The sequence below is a fragment of the Myodes glareolus genome, chromosome 5, assembly GCF_982192425.1.
Source record: "Myodes glareolus chromosome 5, mMyoGla1.1, whole genome shotgun sequence".
In the NCBI taxonomy this organism is placed as follows: Eukaryota; Metazoa; Chordata; class Mammalia; order Rodentia; family Cricetidae; genus Myodes; species Myodes glareolus.
In genome coordinates, this window is record NC_142030.1 from 48,789,903 (window position 1) to 48,808,458 (window position 18,556).

Here is an 18,556-nt window from a genome sequence, read left to right on the forward strand (position 1 = left end):
CTGGATTAAAAGTGTGTGCCACCCACACCCAACCAAATTATGAGTTTTGCCATAGAAGGCAAGGGAGGAAGAGGGAGAAAAAGAGGTTTCTGGTGCTTTAAGAACACATCGATTCACAGAAATGACCTATTAATGTATTAATGAAAACACATTGTTGTGGGGAGCGGGACTCCTTGTTCTGGCCGCCTGGCTAGCTTAACCCCCGAAATAATCACACAGAAACTGTATTTAATTACTGCCTGGCCCATTATTATCTCTAGCCTCTTATTGGCTAACTCTCACATCTTGATTTAACCCATTTCTAATAATCTTTATAACACCACGAGGTCATGGCTTACCGGGAAAGATTCTAACCAGCGTCAGTCACAGGCAGGAGCTTCATGACGTCTGCCACAGTGTCCTTCTTCCCAGCATTCAGGTTTTTCTACTCTACCTATCTAAGTTCTGCCGCATCAAAAGGCCAAGAGAGTTTCTTTAATAACCAATGAAAGCAACACAAATACAGAAGGACCTCCTACACCACACATAATCTCACCTGATTAAAAGTAATGAAACTCAGCATTTCTCCATTTAAAAAAATTCTGCAGGAACTAATGGGATGGGAAATCAGAGACACACACTGTAAACAAGATTCTCCATGCCAAAATATTAGAATTATGCACTTCAAAGTCAGGACCATGTAGTCATGGTGTGAAGTAGGGTAACATGATCACATTTGGACTTGAAATGACTGTTTTTTTTTTTTTCCCTTTCGAGACAGTTTCTCTGTAGCTTTGGTGACCTGGAACTAGCTCTTGTAGACCAGGCTGGCCTTGAACTCACAGAGATTCTCCTGCCTCTGCCTCCCGAGTGCTGACGCGTGCCACTACTGCCCAGCTAAAATGAGTTTCTTGGAGGTGCTTTGTGGTAGACAGGAAGGAGGCTTGTTGAATATGCCTCAAGTATTTAAAAATACCAAGCTAAGGATTTCTAAAAGTGCTTATCATGATAACCTGATAAAATGCTTATTAACATTTTGGTCAAGATTAAGTATACAATCTAGTAATAAAAGAATTGAGTACAGTCTTAGAACTTAGCATGTTCCTCAGCCCTAAATGGAATGTCTTTAACAATTCCCTCCTCACTCAGGGAACTCCTTTAGGAGAGCAGGGTGAGTGTAGGAGCCAAAGGGATGGAGGCCGCCAAGAAAACAAGGCCCTCTGGATGAAGCACAGTGAAAGCCGGTGAAGTCAGACACCCGGCATGCTCACGGTCTGCACAGGTTTGCACCAGGGCCTCTGCACACACTGTTGTCCCCAGTTTAGTGTTTTATGGAGTTCATGAGTGTGTGAACAAGTGCGTCTCTGGTTCTCATGCCTTCTCTTAGGCTTTTTCCTTCTGTTTTGTCTGATTCTGCTGTGGGTGTTTCTGTTCTAGCTTACAGTGGATCCAGGGAGCAGGGAACTGGAAGAGAAGGGTAAGGAAAACCCTAATCAAGACAAATAATGTGAGGGGAAAAATTATATTCAATAAAAGGAGAAAGAGAACTCATCATGTTCTTTCAAATTAGTACTCTGTTCATGGGCTCAAAGCAAAACCCTGAAATTAAAAATCACCTTTTTTCAACTTGCACATTGAAATCGACTTTTCCTGCTGTGACCACAACTATGGCTTTCAAGGACAGAGAATGCCCTGCCCACAGTCTTCCTTGCTTAACGTGTGCTCAGTGTTAACTTTTGCCCAATAGTAACAATCCAAACTTCAGTGGAAGAGATCATGTTCATTGAGAAAGAAACCCAGGCACAAAAGTATAACTGCTTTAAAGTTATCCTGAGAACAATGTAAGAACGGTTCGCTGTAAATAACTTAGCGTTGTGATTATTTGGTTCACAATTTGCATATGATTTATAATACAAGATTGGAGGGCCTGTTATATAAAGATTATTTTACAAATTCCAATTGTCAGCTTAGAGCTGAAGGAAAATCAGAATTCAACATCTTTAAAGATTTTTATTTACACGTATGTATGTCTGTGTGATGAGTGTATGCCACATGTGGGTTGTCCTCAAGAAGCCCGTAGTAACTGTTGGAGGTACAGGAAGTCTTAAGTTCTGGGAACCAAACTTGGGTCCTCTGAAGAATAGCAATGCTGTTAACCCTGGCAGTGCCATTTCTAGCTCCCAGCATCTCTGAAATACGGCTGTAAGATGTAGAAGAACCAGTTCTATTGCATAGCTTGTGCCCTGGCAGTCTGTATACCCAGGGAAATGACCGTAGTTCTATTTCGTCACCTATAGAAAGCGGCTATAATGGTGCTCCTCATGAGCTTTATTTCATGTTACAGCCTCAAAGTCGGATACATGTAGAAACATGCTTCTGTGAAAAATGCTAACAGGCCACTATGCTGGCATGTTTCTGAACCGAGTCATCTGGACCAGCGTCATGAGACTGACCGAGAGTTTCAGACTTCAAGTTTGCAGCAAATGTAAACTCGTTATTAAGGTCAGACTTCACAGACTAGTCATTTCTAGCTTTGATAGTCTGTCTTTTGGTCTTGATTTTAAAACATGCCGCCACTGACAGGCATTTCCTACTCATGGCATCTCACCTACCGTGACTTTAATTTATAGAACTTGCTTTTTCTGACTTAGTTAAGGGTCCTTCACAGAGTAGAAAAGGAGGAAAAGCAAGCACATACATTGGTACAGAGCTGAAACAATGTACTTTCTAATTCTAGTCAATGTTGAATATGTGGCATATTAAAGCATGTTTTTTAAAAGCAAAATAATACACCACACACAATAATAGCCTGTTTTACTCAGGGACATTCACACGCCCATGATAGAAGACAACCCCACTTCTATTTTACAGTTCCCTCAGACAGCAGGCACCTGAGCATTAATCTGAATTTCCTATTGGCAACTTCATTCTGTCATGCATTGCCTTCTCTGTACTAGGCTGCACACTTGAACATTTATCAGTTGGTAGGTTTGGCCAATTTAGAAATCTGATGAACATAAGTAGACCTCAAGGTTTCCAGAATTACCTCTCCTGCCTTTGGCAGTTTAGAGACCCAGCAGCGCTTACCTGCAGCAGCCTTTGCAGTTCAGACTGGCGCCTGGAGTCCATCCAGTCCTTCCTGTGCCACTCCATTTTCTCTCCAGTAGTTACTGGAGGGGACTGAAGTGATGCATATTTTTAAGTCAAGGTGTTAATAGTGTTTGAGTCTCCTCCTCTTGAAAAATTATACTTTGATGGGAATCAAGAGACTAAGAGATTCTCTAAATGTCCATTTTGGTCCATGAGCTTTGTCTATATAATGAGGGTAACAAGGACACTAGCTTTATAAGATCAAAGTCTTAAACTGCTTACAGCAACAAGACCATCAAAACCTTAGAAGAAAGAGACTGGAAAGAATAAAGGTTTTTGTTATTCTTTTTGTTACTTTGTGTAAGAGAGCACATGTATGTAAGCATGCTGTGGTGCATGTGTGGTTAGTAGGTAACTTGGAGGAGTCTTATTTACGATGTGTATTGTGGGCATAAAAGGTCTTCAGGTTTGATAGCAAGTGTCTTGACCTACTGAGCCACCTTGCTGCCCTAGGGACAGTCTTTGATGAGGAATTGGGAAGTGAACATGTGCTGACTAAGAGCCTGACAATACAGAAAACGGAAGTAAGTCCAGGATGCCCTTGACTACCTGCCTGCTGCAAAGACCTAAGTGGCTAGATGCACAGACCCAGGAAGTATCTCGGGCTTTAGTGGTTACCTCTAAGTCAGTGTGAACATGCTCCTTATGTTCCTGAGGACAAAGGCTCATGACAGTCAGCAATGGGAACTCCATTAGCACCTCCTGTCCAGCAAATTTCATAAATAATCTCCCACAATTTTCACACCTTTGTCCAGTTAGCTCCTTGGCAGAGTGCATTTCTGCCAGTGAGGCCCCACATGCCGAAACCCCAAAGCTGCTATCTAACCCTCGAGACAGTTTCTGGACACACAAGTGAGAGGAGTGACATCTGCTACTCCATCAACTAACCAACCAGAGGAGTAACTGACAGCTCAAAAGGCAGGGGAGGGTGGGCCCAGTTTGGCTAGTTCGTGTTTTCAAATGAGTTGCTTTCTTTATTTTAAACAACAAAAAAAATTTAGAAAGGCTTTCTATCCATACAATTATATTGTTGTGAATAAAACTAAAGTGGCCTTGTACGGCTGTATCAAAGAAGAGACGACATGAGTTCCAGATTTAAAAGCTCCCTCACACCAAAAACATAACACAAACTCAGCTACATGCATCAAATTCATAAATGAGCAGGGTGAAACACTACTTCCATATGACCGACTTCTCCATTTCTTTCCCATCTCCTTCGGGATACAGCACTGTCTGCTTCTACAGGGATTGGTTTCATCCGAGGTGAAGCTTTCTGCCCCAGAAGGGGACACTGAGGTCTCTGGAGGATTCATCCTGCACTGGAGGAAGGCTGAAGTGAAGGATGTGTGATGTAAAGCTTGGGAGAGGTGCTACAGTGGGGCTTAGTACCACAAGGATGCAGCCAACCTCATTGATTGACAAGTCCTAATTTTATTGCCCATTTAATGACATGTTTGTTCAACAAACAAACTTAATTTCTCATAAAGCAAAGCACAACTTTTTCTTATAAATAGTATAAATTATTTTATTTACAGAAACTTGTTACAAAACAAATAGACTATATATTTCTTCTCTTTTAAATATCCAAAGTAATTTTCTATCCCTTGACATTTGTTCATTTCTATACAGCAGCCAACAAAGTCCAGCTGAGATGCTCTTGATTATGTGTGCACATTTATCAAACTATTCACACATGGTAACACAGGAGATTGCTTTCAGAACCAAGCTCAAAAAAAAAAAAAAAAAAAAAAGCAAAATTCTTTCAAGGCCCTGCATTCACACTGACAATATGTAGTGCTCACTCAGTGATCTGAAAAGGTAAAATGTCTTACAGTAAGATGTAAGAATTATTTTCTTTTAAACAATGAAACTTTTAACAATCATTTTTTCAAAGCCCAACTTTTCCCCAACCCAGGACAAAATGGAGACATTAAGAAATCCCTTGGCAACAGAACTCTTACAGGAAGACAGCTGCCTTTCTAAGTTACATTGTTTTTCAAATTAGACATTTTTCAATGTTCTCAGAGGTACTTCTTGTATTTTTTTAATACAAAATATTTTAAATATCCTATCTTCAACTCCATATTTCGTGAGTGACTAACCGGACAGTTGCTGGCGGACAATGGTTATAACCCGTGGTGCACTGGGCAGTCCACTGCCAGTTAGATTACTGTGAACCAAAATGTCTTAATTTTAAAATACCTTATAAAAATTGCCAGCCTTGATGGCTTTTAACTTCTCCCCTAAAACTTTAGAAATAATATTTAGGTGGAAAAAGCAAACTCCAGAAGTTCAACTCAGCTTTCAAGTCTTTAAAGAGAATCTGTCTGAGCTGAAACTAGGTTCAGGCACTTTCAGCTTGTTTTGTTGTTTCCCCCATTAATTAAACCACATCGCATACTAATAACACAGATGTGCTCAGAGTGTTATTACACACACACAGGCACACATGTGCGCGTGCACACACGCATACACACACACACACACACACACACACACACACACACACACGACTAAACAAAAGCAGTGTGTCACTTAGTTCCATGTAGTCTATCTGGCAATCAGGCAACTGAGAGAAGCTACGCCCACTTCATCTGTATGAAACCACTCCCGAGACACTGAAAGGGACAGAGACTTTCACAGAACAGAGGCATCCCTTAACTAAGAGGCAGGTTCTAAACTATTGGCTTGGCAGTGAACCACTTCAAATTATAAAAAGGTATTTATTTTTTATTAATTAATAAATAAATACTAGATGATCTCAATTGTACCAAAACAGGATATCAGAAAAAAAGACCTGTGCAAAAATACATATTTAAATATGTACAATTCATTTTTAACAAAATATGTCTTCTGAAATAGGGATACTTCCATATTTATAATAGAACAAGAAATTCCAAAATAAAGATACAAAAGTAGTTTTTTTTTAATAATTCTTTGTTCAGCATTGCAGCACTTTATTTTTGCAGTTTAAGAAAATGGCAGAAGCTGTCATGAATTCTATTGGAAAGAATATAAAAATTACCTTGGTTTTAAATTGACACCAAAGTATGTCTAGAAACAATCCAAGTACTGCAAATTTGGTTTTTGCAAGTTAATCTAATTCAAAAAATATTTGTACTCCCATATTTTAAATGGTCTTAATTGTTCATCATCATAAAAAGTTGTCAGAGAAAATAAAATATCTGAACAGTCTAAACTTTAGTAGCACTGTTTAGAATATGTCTGTTTGTGACAGGCAAAATCCAAAATGGCTTTTCCTAATCCCGAGGCTCTGTGTGTTACCCGGAGATATAATGAAGTTCAATTAAAACCCCAGTCTAAGAAATCAAATTGTAACACTAATCTAAGCCTCTACTTTATTCTGAATAAGCTTCCTATCTTGGCTCCTATTCACATCTTTCGGAACAACATAACCTGTCTACAAATTCCATCACTAAAAGCAACTTAATTTATAACCATCAAGTCCCCTTGGCTCTGAGAATAAATCCTACCCACACCCCATTGCACTTGTCACCAAGTAATTACTATGTAACTGATTCCCTCTTCCCTCCTTCCCACCATGGGATGGGACAGCTGAGTGCTCCCTCCTAACTCCTAATCACACAGGCCATCCATGGTCCCTTCTCATAGCTCTTCTAGCATCATCTTAAAACCATTCACTGACTGAATGCATATAGGTAAGATTCTGTTTTCCCTCCCTTAAAAAAAAAAATCAACATTAGTTAAAGTATCTGCATAAAGTCTCTGTGTTCTCACAGAATAAGGGTAAGGTGTAGCAATTCACATTATTAGGCTGGTAACCGAGTGTTTATCCATTCTACCTGCTGTTGACTGAAATTCCCTGAAACTCAAGTTTGCAACCTACGAATTGTGGGGGAAAGGATGCACTGCCTGGGCTCTGCCCAGACACACCAGGACAAGGTAGGAGCCTTGGGGACTGTACTCTTTTGGCCACTCTACTGCACTCTCCTAAGCCAGAGGACTTGGCTGTCTGTGCAGGAGCCGTGGTACTGGCCCTAGATCATCCCCACATTCACTGGTAGACAACTTTTCAAGCAATGTCTTAACATATTAAATAATCTTTGGGAGTGGGGTACTGAACAATCTTAGGGCTTTACACCGCACTGAAGGAAGATGGCTGTCACTATCACGAGAAAGGAGGGTGTGATGAGTGAACCTGGTGACCCTTACAGAGCTGCTCCCCTCCACGGCACACACAAGGCTCTCTGACCACCCCTTTCTTGGGGGTCTGCTCCTCGGTTCACCTGCATCCAGATAAACATCTCCAGTGGCCTGAAGGGGGCTGTGACAGACACAACTGACAGCAGTCCTGAAAGCGGAAACTTACACGAAATGGGAGTAATGCCTGGGAAATACTTAAGGACATCATAGTAATTTTAAAAAGGCAAATCTTAAAAAGCAGACTGAGTGAGACGATCAGTCCACCCTGACACACTGTCCAACATGAATGCATTAACAAGAGAAGTCCGTCTCTTTGGAAATCCTGCAAGGTTTGCCCCACTTCATGATTTTTCCCCTCCCCATATCCGGTGCCCCAACTGCTTTTTATCACCAGACTCGTTTTCCTTCTTCTCCATCTTCCTTTTCTTCTTTCTTCCTTCCTTTTTTTTCACACATGCGTTTGCACCATGAAAACTAAGGTTCTGAGATACTTTCAACTTAATATCCGGTTATGGGCAGCTTCAAACCAGGTCTGAAGTTTGGAGAACTCGATGAGCTTCTTATCCCACATGACTTGGAGAGGGTTCGGCCACTATGTCATGATGCACTGACCAACATCAGTATTCTATTCCTGAACACTGCTATAAAAAATATCTAAAGCCAGATATCCTCTAGGAGGCTAGTCAGGATCAACTCCCTCCCCTTTCTTTGGAAGGCCTCCAGTCTCCAGCAAGGGTGCCTACCTGCTGGAGAGTGACCTACAGGTGAGCATGTGTTCAAAAAAAGTTCTGGCAAAGAAAGGAGGAGGAGAGCCTACAGTAACGTTCTTGCTAAAACATTCTTTTGCCCAGCCAATTACTTCAAGAATGGCTCCATGATATGCTGCAAGTTAAAAACAAAAACAAAAGCAAAACACAAACAAAAACTTCTCACAGATTGGTAGCAAGCAGTCCAGACCACTGTAACACTGACAAAGCAATCCGGTGGCTGGACTCGATCCAGTGTCCTTTAGGAGTTCTCACTGCTACAGACACAGCTTCAGGAAATCCTTGTCACCCTGGAGCCCACAGGGGTCAAAGAGAGACTCAAAGGCATCGTGGGGTCCAGAGTGCTGAGGAGAGGTGTGGCTTGTCTTCACAAACGTCTGCGGTATTCTTTCCAGTGGTACTGTCGGCTGTCAGGGGCGTGCCTTTGGCTTTCAAAAAGAAGGGGTGAAGAAATACATAAGTAAGTGGCTAAAGGCTGTGCTCCCAAAGTCTACACTAGGATAGCCCACACTAAAGTTCCACTGATCTGCTTGGGCCAAGGAGAGCCATCAAGCTTTGCAAAGACTGACTTCAGAGAACTGGCAACAAGAGGCAGCTGCCTGGGTTTCCAGGGATCATGTTTGCCTTCTGGTCTAAGTGTTTTCAAATTTGTGACCTTGAAGCCATTCTAGGCTGTGAATTCAGAACCAAGCTAGATGTGCTAACACACAGGTGTGGCAGCTTGCACCAAGGCACTGCCCACACACAGGGAGGAAACTCTGTCCTTCCCATGGAGTAAAAAGGGCTGAGCGGCCATGAACAGACTGGGGTGGGGGGCTACTAAATGCCATGTCTTGGGCTTCCCACATCACTTCTGTGTTCACAGATGTCAGCCCAGGCAACAGGACTTTAAAAGCCTTCTCCATAAGAAACAGCAAGCCAGGGTTTCTACTTTTCTAGAAACTGTGTTTGTTTTCAGACAAGGTCTTTCTGTGTAGTCCTGGCTATCCTAGAACAGGCTGGCCTTGAATGCAGAGAATTGCTTGCCTCTGCCTCCAAGTGATGGGATTTAAGATGTGTCACCATGCCAGCTTCCAGGGATAGCATTCTTTAAAGTGCTTATAAGTCATGTGTTTCTCTGAGATTCTTATACGGCTGTGGATCCCTCCCAGCCAGAGAAAACACCCTGTAAGGTTTATATAACATCCCTGATTGCAATCCATGGGGTACCCAGGATTTGTGAAGTATAATTAAAAATAAAAGACAAAAGCATCCTCAACCAAGAAAATCTTTCTAAAACATCCAAAGTTGGACCATCTGGGTCTTCCCAGCCCCGTGGGGTGAAGAAAGGGCAGAGGGAAAGCTGGTAGGTCATAATCCAAACTGTCCAGCAGATACATAGGCTGTGGTAGACTTTTTTGCCTAGCTCTGCAATGTCTCTCTAAACGGGTGACAAGGTAGGGAGCAGCTGCTCCACGTTGGCGGGACCATATTCCACTCCCAGATCTTCCTTCCATAGTCACTGCCAGTCCCTGCTGCCTCCAGCGCCCACTGCTACCTTCACCTCTCCCATTGGTTTTCTGTGGCTAAGAGGAAGGTCGACACAAATCTAATGTTCTAACTGAAGATGGTGTGCAGGCTCTAAGCTACAAATGTAGGGAGGTCAGTCCACAGGATCCCGTGCTCAGAGGGAGTTTTGAGGGTGATCCTATTATTTCTTGCTGTGGTTGTACTTCTGCTACATGATTCATAACTATATGAATAACCACAGCATAAGCAAAGCAAAGCTCACATTTGCCCAAGTACCCCTACCCCAAAAGGCTGAACTCACGCAGCTACTTGAAATTTAAGTAGCGATTTCCCCCTTTCATTTTGGCATTGTCAATTCATATAAATTTTGCAGAAAAGTAAACAGTAAATGGCTTAGCATTTTCTGAAAAAGCCCTAAGCACTTAGGTTCTGAGGATGAGGGAAGGGGGAAATAACATAAAAGAGAGCCTCACTTTTTAAGTCAGGGCTCTGGGGTGCTGCTGCTGCAATTCCTGTTCGTAAGCAAGGAGAGAAGATATCCTGATGAATGGAATAACAGGATGAGAGATGAGCTGAAGTTAGGGCAAAAGAAGCTGGAAGAAAGAACTCCATGAAAGACAGTCGGAAAAACAAACAAGAAAGCTGGGGAACAGACAAGATACAGCACAAGCAAGTCATGACTACTATCAACCCAGTGAGTCCCCTCCTACTGATGGGATACACAATACACACCACATGTCTTCTTAAGGTGAGCCTTGGAACAAGGCTCAGTCCTGAACCTTATTTCCCACCTCCCTTGAAAACAGTGAGAAGAAAATGTGGGTGCAATTAACCAGATATCTGAAACTGCTCAACATAAAACAGTTCAAGTTTTTTCTCTTTTTTTTTTTTTTTGGTTTAAAGTAGTTGCTTTCTAGAATCGGGTTGATTTCAGCTTGCCTTTCTTCATGGGAACATATTAGAGTCACTACACAGACTGAAAGTGCTCCCTACTTCCTTCGCTAACAGAATCAGGACACCAGCTCTGTGCCTTTGCAAAGGGCACCCCTTCAACATTGCTGTCATGCCTGATGCCTTCTTCAGGCCTAGATGCTAAATGCATGTTTGGTTCTATTCAGTAACATCTCTGAAAGGCGTAAGACATTCTGTAGAGACATTTCCCCTCAGATCGACACAGACTTCCCTTTGTTAAAGACGACCATGAAAGCTGGGCATCCACTATAGGCAAACAAACCAACCCAATCAGTCTTTAGAGCTGACAAAGGACCCCAAAAGAGAGGCAGCAGAAACACTAGGAGATCAGAGTCCACTTCCTACCTGATGAAGGAGGGAACTGTTCGTCAGTCCTTGGGCCCCTGGGATGGTGCCTGTGTGTTTCATGTGGACGTTGTTCATGGCTGGCAATCTGGCAACCTTTGAAGGTTTGCTGCCACTGTTGCTGACACTGCCAGAGCCCGGAGAGCACTTTCTTTTCTTTCCTAGGAGTTTGTCTAGAGGAGTGTGTGAGTGTGCAAAGCTGCCCTGTGAGCTGACGGGCAGTTCACTGGACTGATGGATGAAGGGCCCGAGAGAAAGAGTGGAGTCACTGCTGTTCACCATCACACTCATCCTCTTAATGGGCTCCGCAGCACTCACGCCAGGAAGACCCCTTCCTGCCGGCTCGTGCCGCAGGCTGGCCGAGTCGGCTCTACTTGTCACACAGCTGAGGCCGAGGCTGTGGGAGGATGCTGCCGGTGACAGGTATGGAGTCCCAGAGTGAGCCACACAGTTTTTCCTGAAAGAGTCCACGGAATGAGAAGAGGAGGAGGATGACGAGGAGGAGGAAGAATGAACTGACAGTGGGGAATTGCTTTTGCGCTTCTTTCCTGAGCCACCACTGGCACTGCTACTGGCACCGTGACAGTTAATGCTGTTACCAGAAGACTCCTTGGGCCTTATAGACTTGCTAGGTTTCAATTTCTGAGGTTTTTTGGAGAGAGGGGAGGAGGGGACTGAAGAGAGGCCGCAGGGTGTGGAGGGGGATGAGGATGAAGCAGAGACTTGTCTGGATTGCATACTACACACAGGATCCATTGCCCCAGAAACAGCAGGCTGTGCATTGAGAGTGGTTCCATGAGCTGGTACCGATTTGCTATTTGGGGAGATGCAGGTGGACGACAGCAGAACTGGGGATGAAGAGACAGTGGTTGCTGCAAAATAGCTGATCCCACCTTGGGATGTCGGCACAGAATTTGTCCGGTGAGGAATACGGGCAGAAACAGGTGATGTGGTACAGGGCACTGGTGGGATTTTCCTGTAAAAAAGGAGATACCACGGGTGAAAATGACCAAAGCTAACCATGAACACTTACCATACTATAGCTGGCCATGGTATAGATTGGTACCCCTTTATCACATACTCTGATCACAAAGATCATTCCAAAATATAAACCAAATCCTGATGTATCTTTCTTTCTTTCTAACTCTTTATGCTTCCTGGGCGCCTGGAAACACTGTGTACACCTCTCCCCTGCCACAGCTCTGGCTTCAGGCTCCACTGCAGATCCGGAGAAGCGGTCTTTCTTATACCTCAAGCACGCGCCACAACGCAAGACACTGCATGTCCTCACACCCCAAGCACACGCTACAACACAAGAACTCCTGTATGTCCTCACACCCCAAGCACACGCCACAACACAAGACCTCCTGCATGTCCACACCTCAAGCACAATCCACAACACAGGAACCCCTGCATGTCCTCGGTGTGGCCACTCTAGTTAGCTCTGGCCTCTGCTCATCACTTTAATTTCAACTCATCACTTTCTTAAGACGTCTGCTCTGGAGTGGGTGGGGGAGAGTTGACTCAGCGGCTAAGAACACTGGATCTTCTTTCAGATGACCCAAGCTCAATTTCCAGCATCCGCATGGCAGCTCACAACTGTCTGTAATCCAGCTCCAGGGGAATCTAACAACCCTCATACAGATATCAATGCAGGTAAAACTAAGTCTGTCCTGACCACCATGCCTTGCTTGCATCTCTAAGAAGTCCTGCTGATAGACTTTGTGAGACTGGAGGTGACTTTAATATGCAACCACAAAGCATTTACTCCTTCGCAGTTGCTGTAACCCACAATGTATGCACCATTTTATCCTTAAGGCCTGTAATACAATACTCAAATACTGAGAAACTTCAATCAAAACTAAGTTACTAAGCAACAGGCAGGCCGTGACTGCTTCCCTGGACACTGCACAGGAGACAAATCTAAGGGGGGCTTTGGGTGGTACAAGGACGTATGTTTGTAATGTCTGGATAAAGTACTGATTAGGGATGAAAGATCTATCTGGAGAGTCAAACACAAGAGATACATGCCCTTTTCTTTTAGCTCTGAGTTTTTAAAATGTGACAGCATAAAAGAGAAAGAGAACCCAATAAGCTGAGAGCAGCCCTGCAGTCCAGGTGCCAACAGTGACAAAGCGGCACAGGCCGATGGTGCCAACAGCTCAGGAGTCTGGAAGACGACAACTGCTTGAGCCAAGGGATGAGAGTATTTTGAGCAACATATGACACCTGTACCTATTAAAGACAACAATAAAATGGGCTGGGGAGACTGTGCCAAGACCACCCTACTTTAGCCTGGATGTGATGGCCCTGGCTGACTCAGTCAGAACCCCAGGGAGCTCCTCCACATTCAAGGGACAGGTGTGGCCTGAGATGCTGCCATGTGACTTCACTACTAACACTAGGAATTAATGGTTGTGCTTGTTTCTACCTTAAAACTGCACTTCTGCATCTCCACTCAGCTGCACATTACAAGCACTTATACAGCTTAAGCCACAAGCATACTCATCACACAGGAAGTCTCAGGGAGAGCACACAGACGTTAGCCGATTCAATGTGGAGCCTACAGTGAGAAGCCTGGCTCTGTCCTTGTGATAGTCACTGATATCACCTAAGAGGTTTTTCAGAAATGTGAATTCTCAGACCTCGGCTTAGACAACCTCAGTAGAATCTGTTTCAGAACAACATAACTCGGACAAGCTTTTGCATGTATGCTGCTCACTGGCTGCAGTAACTGACTATGGCCACTAGGTGGCTCGTGAGGCTGGGATTTAAAGACCAGACTGCCTGAAAACAAATCCTGAGAAAAGAAAAAGGGTTTCTTCCTTAGGCAACGTGTGAACCTCTTGGAACTATGATGTAACTGCTCCCTCTTTAAAAAGATCTAAAATAATAAAGAGAGTACTACATGTGGAAACAGGAGACAGGGAAATTGACACCCCAAACTGTGAAAGCACCTGTGGGTGGTGTCTGTCCCTTGCCCTTCCCAGATCAATACGGGGCAGGGTTCACAGAGATCACAGGAGCCTGAGATGGCCTTGGGTCACGGCAATGGGCCACAGAAAGGGCAAACTCCACTACTGTTCAGAGCACCCCGGAGCTATGAGGACTCCAGACTCACATCCTCTTTCTACTGACACCCAAATTTACTGCGATAGCAACTAAAGGGCAAGGGGACAAGACTGCTGCTCAAATAGGCTTCTCCCACAGGGAAAGTGCTCCTGCTGAGCCAGTATGACAGGACCCAGACACTATGGCAATACCCTGCAGTATCTGAGAGGCCCCTGGGCAGTTCCCTGGGTGAGAAGTGCTAAGCTCCCCCAGTACATTAAGGACTGTGAGAAATCAATGTACAGCACTCCAGCTGCAGGGAGCATTTCTAGAACACTAGGCTTGGTCCCAATCCACCTCAAGTTAGCGCATCACTGACACACACATATTCCCCATCGCTGCACTGACTTTTGAGAACAGGTGAGGGTGCATGTAGCTCAGTGGGTAGAGTGCTGGCTGAGCGGACATACAGTTGTGGGTCTGATCCATAGCACCATATGAAACCAGGCATGGTGCACCTGTAATCCCAAAAGGCAGAGACTGGAAGATCAGAAGAGACTGGAAGATCAGAAGCTCAAGGTCAACTTTGGCTTCACAGCAAGATAGAGGCCAGCCTGGGATATATATATATATATATATATAAAGCAGCTTCTGTGGATAAATGAGCCAGAGTTTGTGTTAATGGATAGGAGGACCAAGTAATGAGGTGGTCATCCTGCCAGATCCTGCCAGAGAGAGGGCCAAGTCAACCTCAGAAACCTGCTTTTTCAGCACTCATGGTTCCTGTCCACACGCACTACTAGGAATGAACCATTTCTACTCCACTGCTGGCTGCACATCACTTACTGATCCGGGAAGGCCAGCAATGTGGGCAGGTGTGCTATCCCCTCAGAAAGGAGAGAACTGCAGGAAGAAGGCCAGACTGACTGACTAGAGTCAAGGCCCCAACCAGCTGTAGCTGACCACCAAGAACCCAGGTGGTAAGAGCAACTGGCTTCGCTACCACCCATTTGAAAGGTGGTGACAGTGGGCGACCTGAGAGTCCCCTGTAATAAAATATCCCACTGAACACAGCCATGGGAATGCTCTGCAGCATCCCACTGAGCCGCAGAAGCCGCAGCGCTGCACTGAGAAGTGCTGCATCGGTAAAGGAGCTTACTTGAAACCAAGGTGTGTCTTTGGCCAAGGATTCTTCTTATAAGCTTTTAGTAAATATTAGGATTCATGATGCTATACAAACAAGAGTGTCCAAGGCTGGGGTAACACAGCTAAGGACAGACAAAAAGCTGCAACTCAGCCAGCTCACCACTGCACACAGTTTCAGTGCTGCTGCCTGGCCCTGTGTCTCGTTATATACTTGCGCTCTTGTTTCTCAAATCATCACCTTTCTGACTAGGTACGTTCACACGTCAGGTTTCTCCTTGGGAAAGCAACATGGCTCACGCCAGTGACAGTTCTCCAGACCCGTAAGTCTATTATTTTCCCATATCAGCTCTGTTTGGAAACAAACTGCCACCTAGAGGCCCCACCACTAACCTACTGTGGGACCTTGTATATCTGTTGAATTAACAAAAAAAAAAAAAAAAAGATAATCACAGTCATGTAGCAAAGACTGGTAAAAACCAATAGCTCGCAATCCCCAGTATAGAGCTAGCTCCTGGTAGGTGTTTTCAGTATCTGAAAATGAGCTGTAATCTTTCCTGTTAGCTGTCTTTCTTGTGTTCCTACGGTATGATGAGGTCTTTACATGTGGGAGTTCTTCTACTCTGAGCCCAGAATAAGATGTAGCTGTCGAAACAGTGAATGAAAACAGGGGAAGAGTAGGTGCTTTCTTCTCCCTGCTGCTGGCTATTGGCTACCTCCCCATTTAGATAAGCAGTCAGTCTTGAAAAACAGAAAACATAACTTAAGGTCATCAGGAAAATGCATCACTGGGGCAGGTCGGCCCTGCCCCCACCACCAAAAGGCACTCACTTCCATAGCTGTGCATTCAAATGCTTCTCTACCATGAGGTTAAGGGCACATCGAAGTCGGTTCCACCTGGAGTCAAACACGTAATAACCTCTTCCAATCTGCCGGCTCCCAAATGTGCAAAACTGAAAGAGAGAGCAGACACAGTGTACATGCAGTGTACACAGCATCACTTCAGCTGCCAGCAGAGGTCAGGGTTCTTTCACATTCAAGAAAGGAACAAGATACAAAAGAAAAGAGAGAGCTGAGACGCCCTGAGTACCAGAACCCACGGAACTTGTGGGCAACAATGCCGACCATTAATTTTGAGGAAGAGCGAAGGAAAAGCAAGAATAGAAGGCCCCAGAAGGAGTACACAGGCACGCAAGTTCAACACCCTGTCTACCTGCACTGGGGAGGCCACCGCAAGCGGATGCAGAACTTACCGATGCTGGCTGAGGATGGTGACTTGAATAATGACAGTCCAGTTTTTCAACAGACTCTTCTTTGTCATCACCTTCACCCTCCTCACTGGATAACCGAGAAACTGGCTCAGTGGCAGGCAAGGGAGGGTGTGGAGACTCGTGGCTTGGAGGAGGGTCAATGGGGGTACTCCCACCTTGCTGAGCGGGGCAGCCTGGAGGCCTGAATGAAAGGCACAGCTCAGAACAGTGGTACAAGATGGTCATCAGCAGCCTTAACTCAGAAACATACCTAAAGCCACAGAGGATAGAGGAGGGGAAGCAGGTCCACCAGCCCTAAGGCAGCATGCTGACTCCGTGTGTGTGTGTGTGTTAAGCAGGTCCACCAGCCCTAGGGAAGCATGCTGAATGCTGACTCTGTGTGTGTGTGTGTGTGTGTGTTAAGCAGGTCCACCAGCCCTAGGGAAGCATGCTGAATGCTGACTCTGTGTGTGTGTGTGTGTTAAGCAGGTCCACTAACCCTAAGGCAGCATGCTGACTCCGTGTGTGTGTGTGTGTGTGTGTGTATGTTAAGCAGATCCACTAACTCTAAGGAGGCATGCTGACTCCCTGTGTGGGGAGAAAAAGGGGGAAGCTTTCCTTAGCATTCCAGTTCGAAGGTGAGTGTCTGTCAGATACAGCCAAAGGCAGCTTATAGCTTTCTGTCCCCCAGAGTCATCTGGTATCCAAGCCCCTCTTCCACTGTCTATAAAGAACAGGGGCACATGTGGAACTGGAGAGGATTTCTGGGCTGACTGTTCTTCATATTCCACACTATCGCATCTGTATGGTCATTGGCAAAGAACTCTAGTGTAGCTTTAGGGACAGGAGGGGGTTTACAGAGCGAGGCAGCATTACTCCCTTACAAGGGTAATGATGTTCTCTCCCTACCGCCAGGATGGCCTAGTGGTTCCCAAATAAATCTTACTCTTCAGATGAAGATCTTCATTGAGAAGATGCCAAAGAAGGGACATAGAAGGAATCTTGTCTGAGACCTGACTATATTCTTGGAAGCCCCCACTGAGCACTCTCAGCCTTTTTTCTAAACCACAGGACTCATGCTGGGCTGTTCTGACATGTCCAAGTACACATTTAGGTTATCCTGAGGGAGACGCTTGTACCTAATGGAGTCATCCCAAGGATCATATACAAGAGTGTGAAATTAAGCAGCAGTAGCAGCAGCCAGGGGCTGACACACCAGCAGAAGCCCTGTGGCCAACTGCTAAACAGCACACTGCATCCTCACATCCCAGCCCACAACCCTGTCTCTTTAAATAGGTCCAAAGCCCCTGACTTCAGCTTTGCTGATCATGCACAAGCACACATATATGCTCTTCTCACTGTCTCTGAGTTATGTACACATTAAATTCTTATTAAATCACTCTGACCCACTGCTTTCCAGGCTGCTGAAAGATCTACTTTATGCTGAAGACAAAGTTCCCATGAGAGAGTGAAAACCCATGCTGATAAGTGGATGTATGAAGGTTAATTTCTCAGTATACGGCCAAAGCCATCTGAAACATTCCTACTAGGAACCCAAAGGAAAGACCAAGTCTCAGCTCTGCTTATCAGGGTTAAGAGGAACCTGGCTTAGGACCACCATAGGGCAAGGACCACCATAGGGCACAGGACCACCATAGGGTAAGGACCACCATAGGGCAGGAACTTCTAGCTTTACACTAGTGTTTCATTTATGCCTAGGAGTCCTGGTGAAAATTTACTGAAGACTTCAACAGTTTTTATAATAAAAACCAATTTTAAAAATATCAATTCCCATTCTGACAGTAGCACAGACTTCTTGACAGCACAGCAGTGCAGGAGGGGGATGAGACACCTGTTCACATGGCATCTAGACACCTGTTCCCTAAGGAGGGACACAGCTGGAGGCTTGGCTTACCTTGGAAGACTAGGGGTATGAGGTTTCGGTTTACTAGCTAAGAAAGGCTTTGACTCTGAAGAGAGGTGTGGCTCCTGTGGCATCCGAGGAGGGGTGGGGTGCGGGTCCCTGAGAGGATGTGGTGGCTGCTGAGAGTCTGGATGGCGAATCAATTCCTTTTCCCTGGTTTTGTTTTTGTGTTCGGCCAATAACACGTCAAATCGTTTTCTTCTACCCTGAACAGCTCTCCGCTGGGTTAAGGAATGTGTCTACAACAGACATGTGCAAACGTAAACAAAAACAACAAACAC

General features: G+C 44.8%; 1 protein-coding gene across 4 annotated transcripts in view; it reads right to left on the minus strand.

Annotated features, from left to right (window-relative positions):
• Positions 1–4,540: 4,540 nt before the first annotated feature.
• Positions 4,541–18,556, minus strand: part of Atxn7 (ataxin 7) — a 159,660-nt gene continuing 145,644 nt past the window's right edge. For 2 of the 4 annotated variants that reach the window (XM_087906297.1, XM_087906298.1), the window contains 6 exons: positions 18,267–18,514; positions 16,355–16,553; positions 15,933–16,054; positions 10,908–11,883; positions 10,064–10,130; positions 4,541–8,509 (listed from right to left, as the gene is read on the minus strand). In XM_087906297.1, coding sequence (XP_087762423.1) covers positions 8,400–8,509; positions 10,064–10,130; positions 10,908–11,883; positions 15,933–16,054; positions 16,355–16,553; positions 18,267–18,514 — 1,722 coding nt within the window. In that variant the 3' untranslated portion in view covers positions 4,541–8,399. The remainder of the gene's footprint in view (positions 8,510–10,063; positions 10,131–10,907; positions 11,884–15,932; positions 16,055–16,354; positions 16,554–18,266; positions 18,515–18,556) is intronic. The other 2 variants (XM_087906299.1, XM_087906300.1) reach the window with 2 other exon arrangements.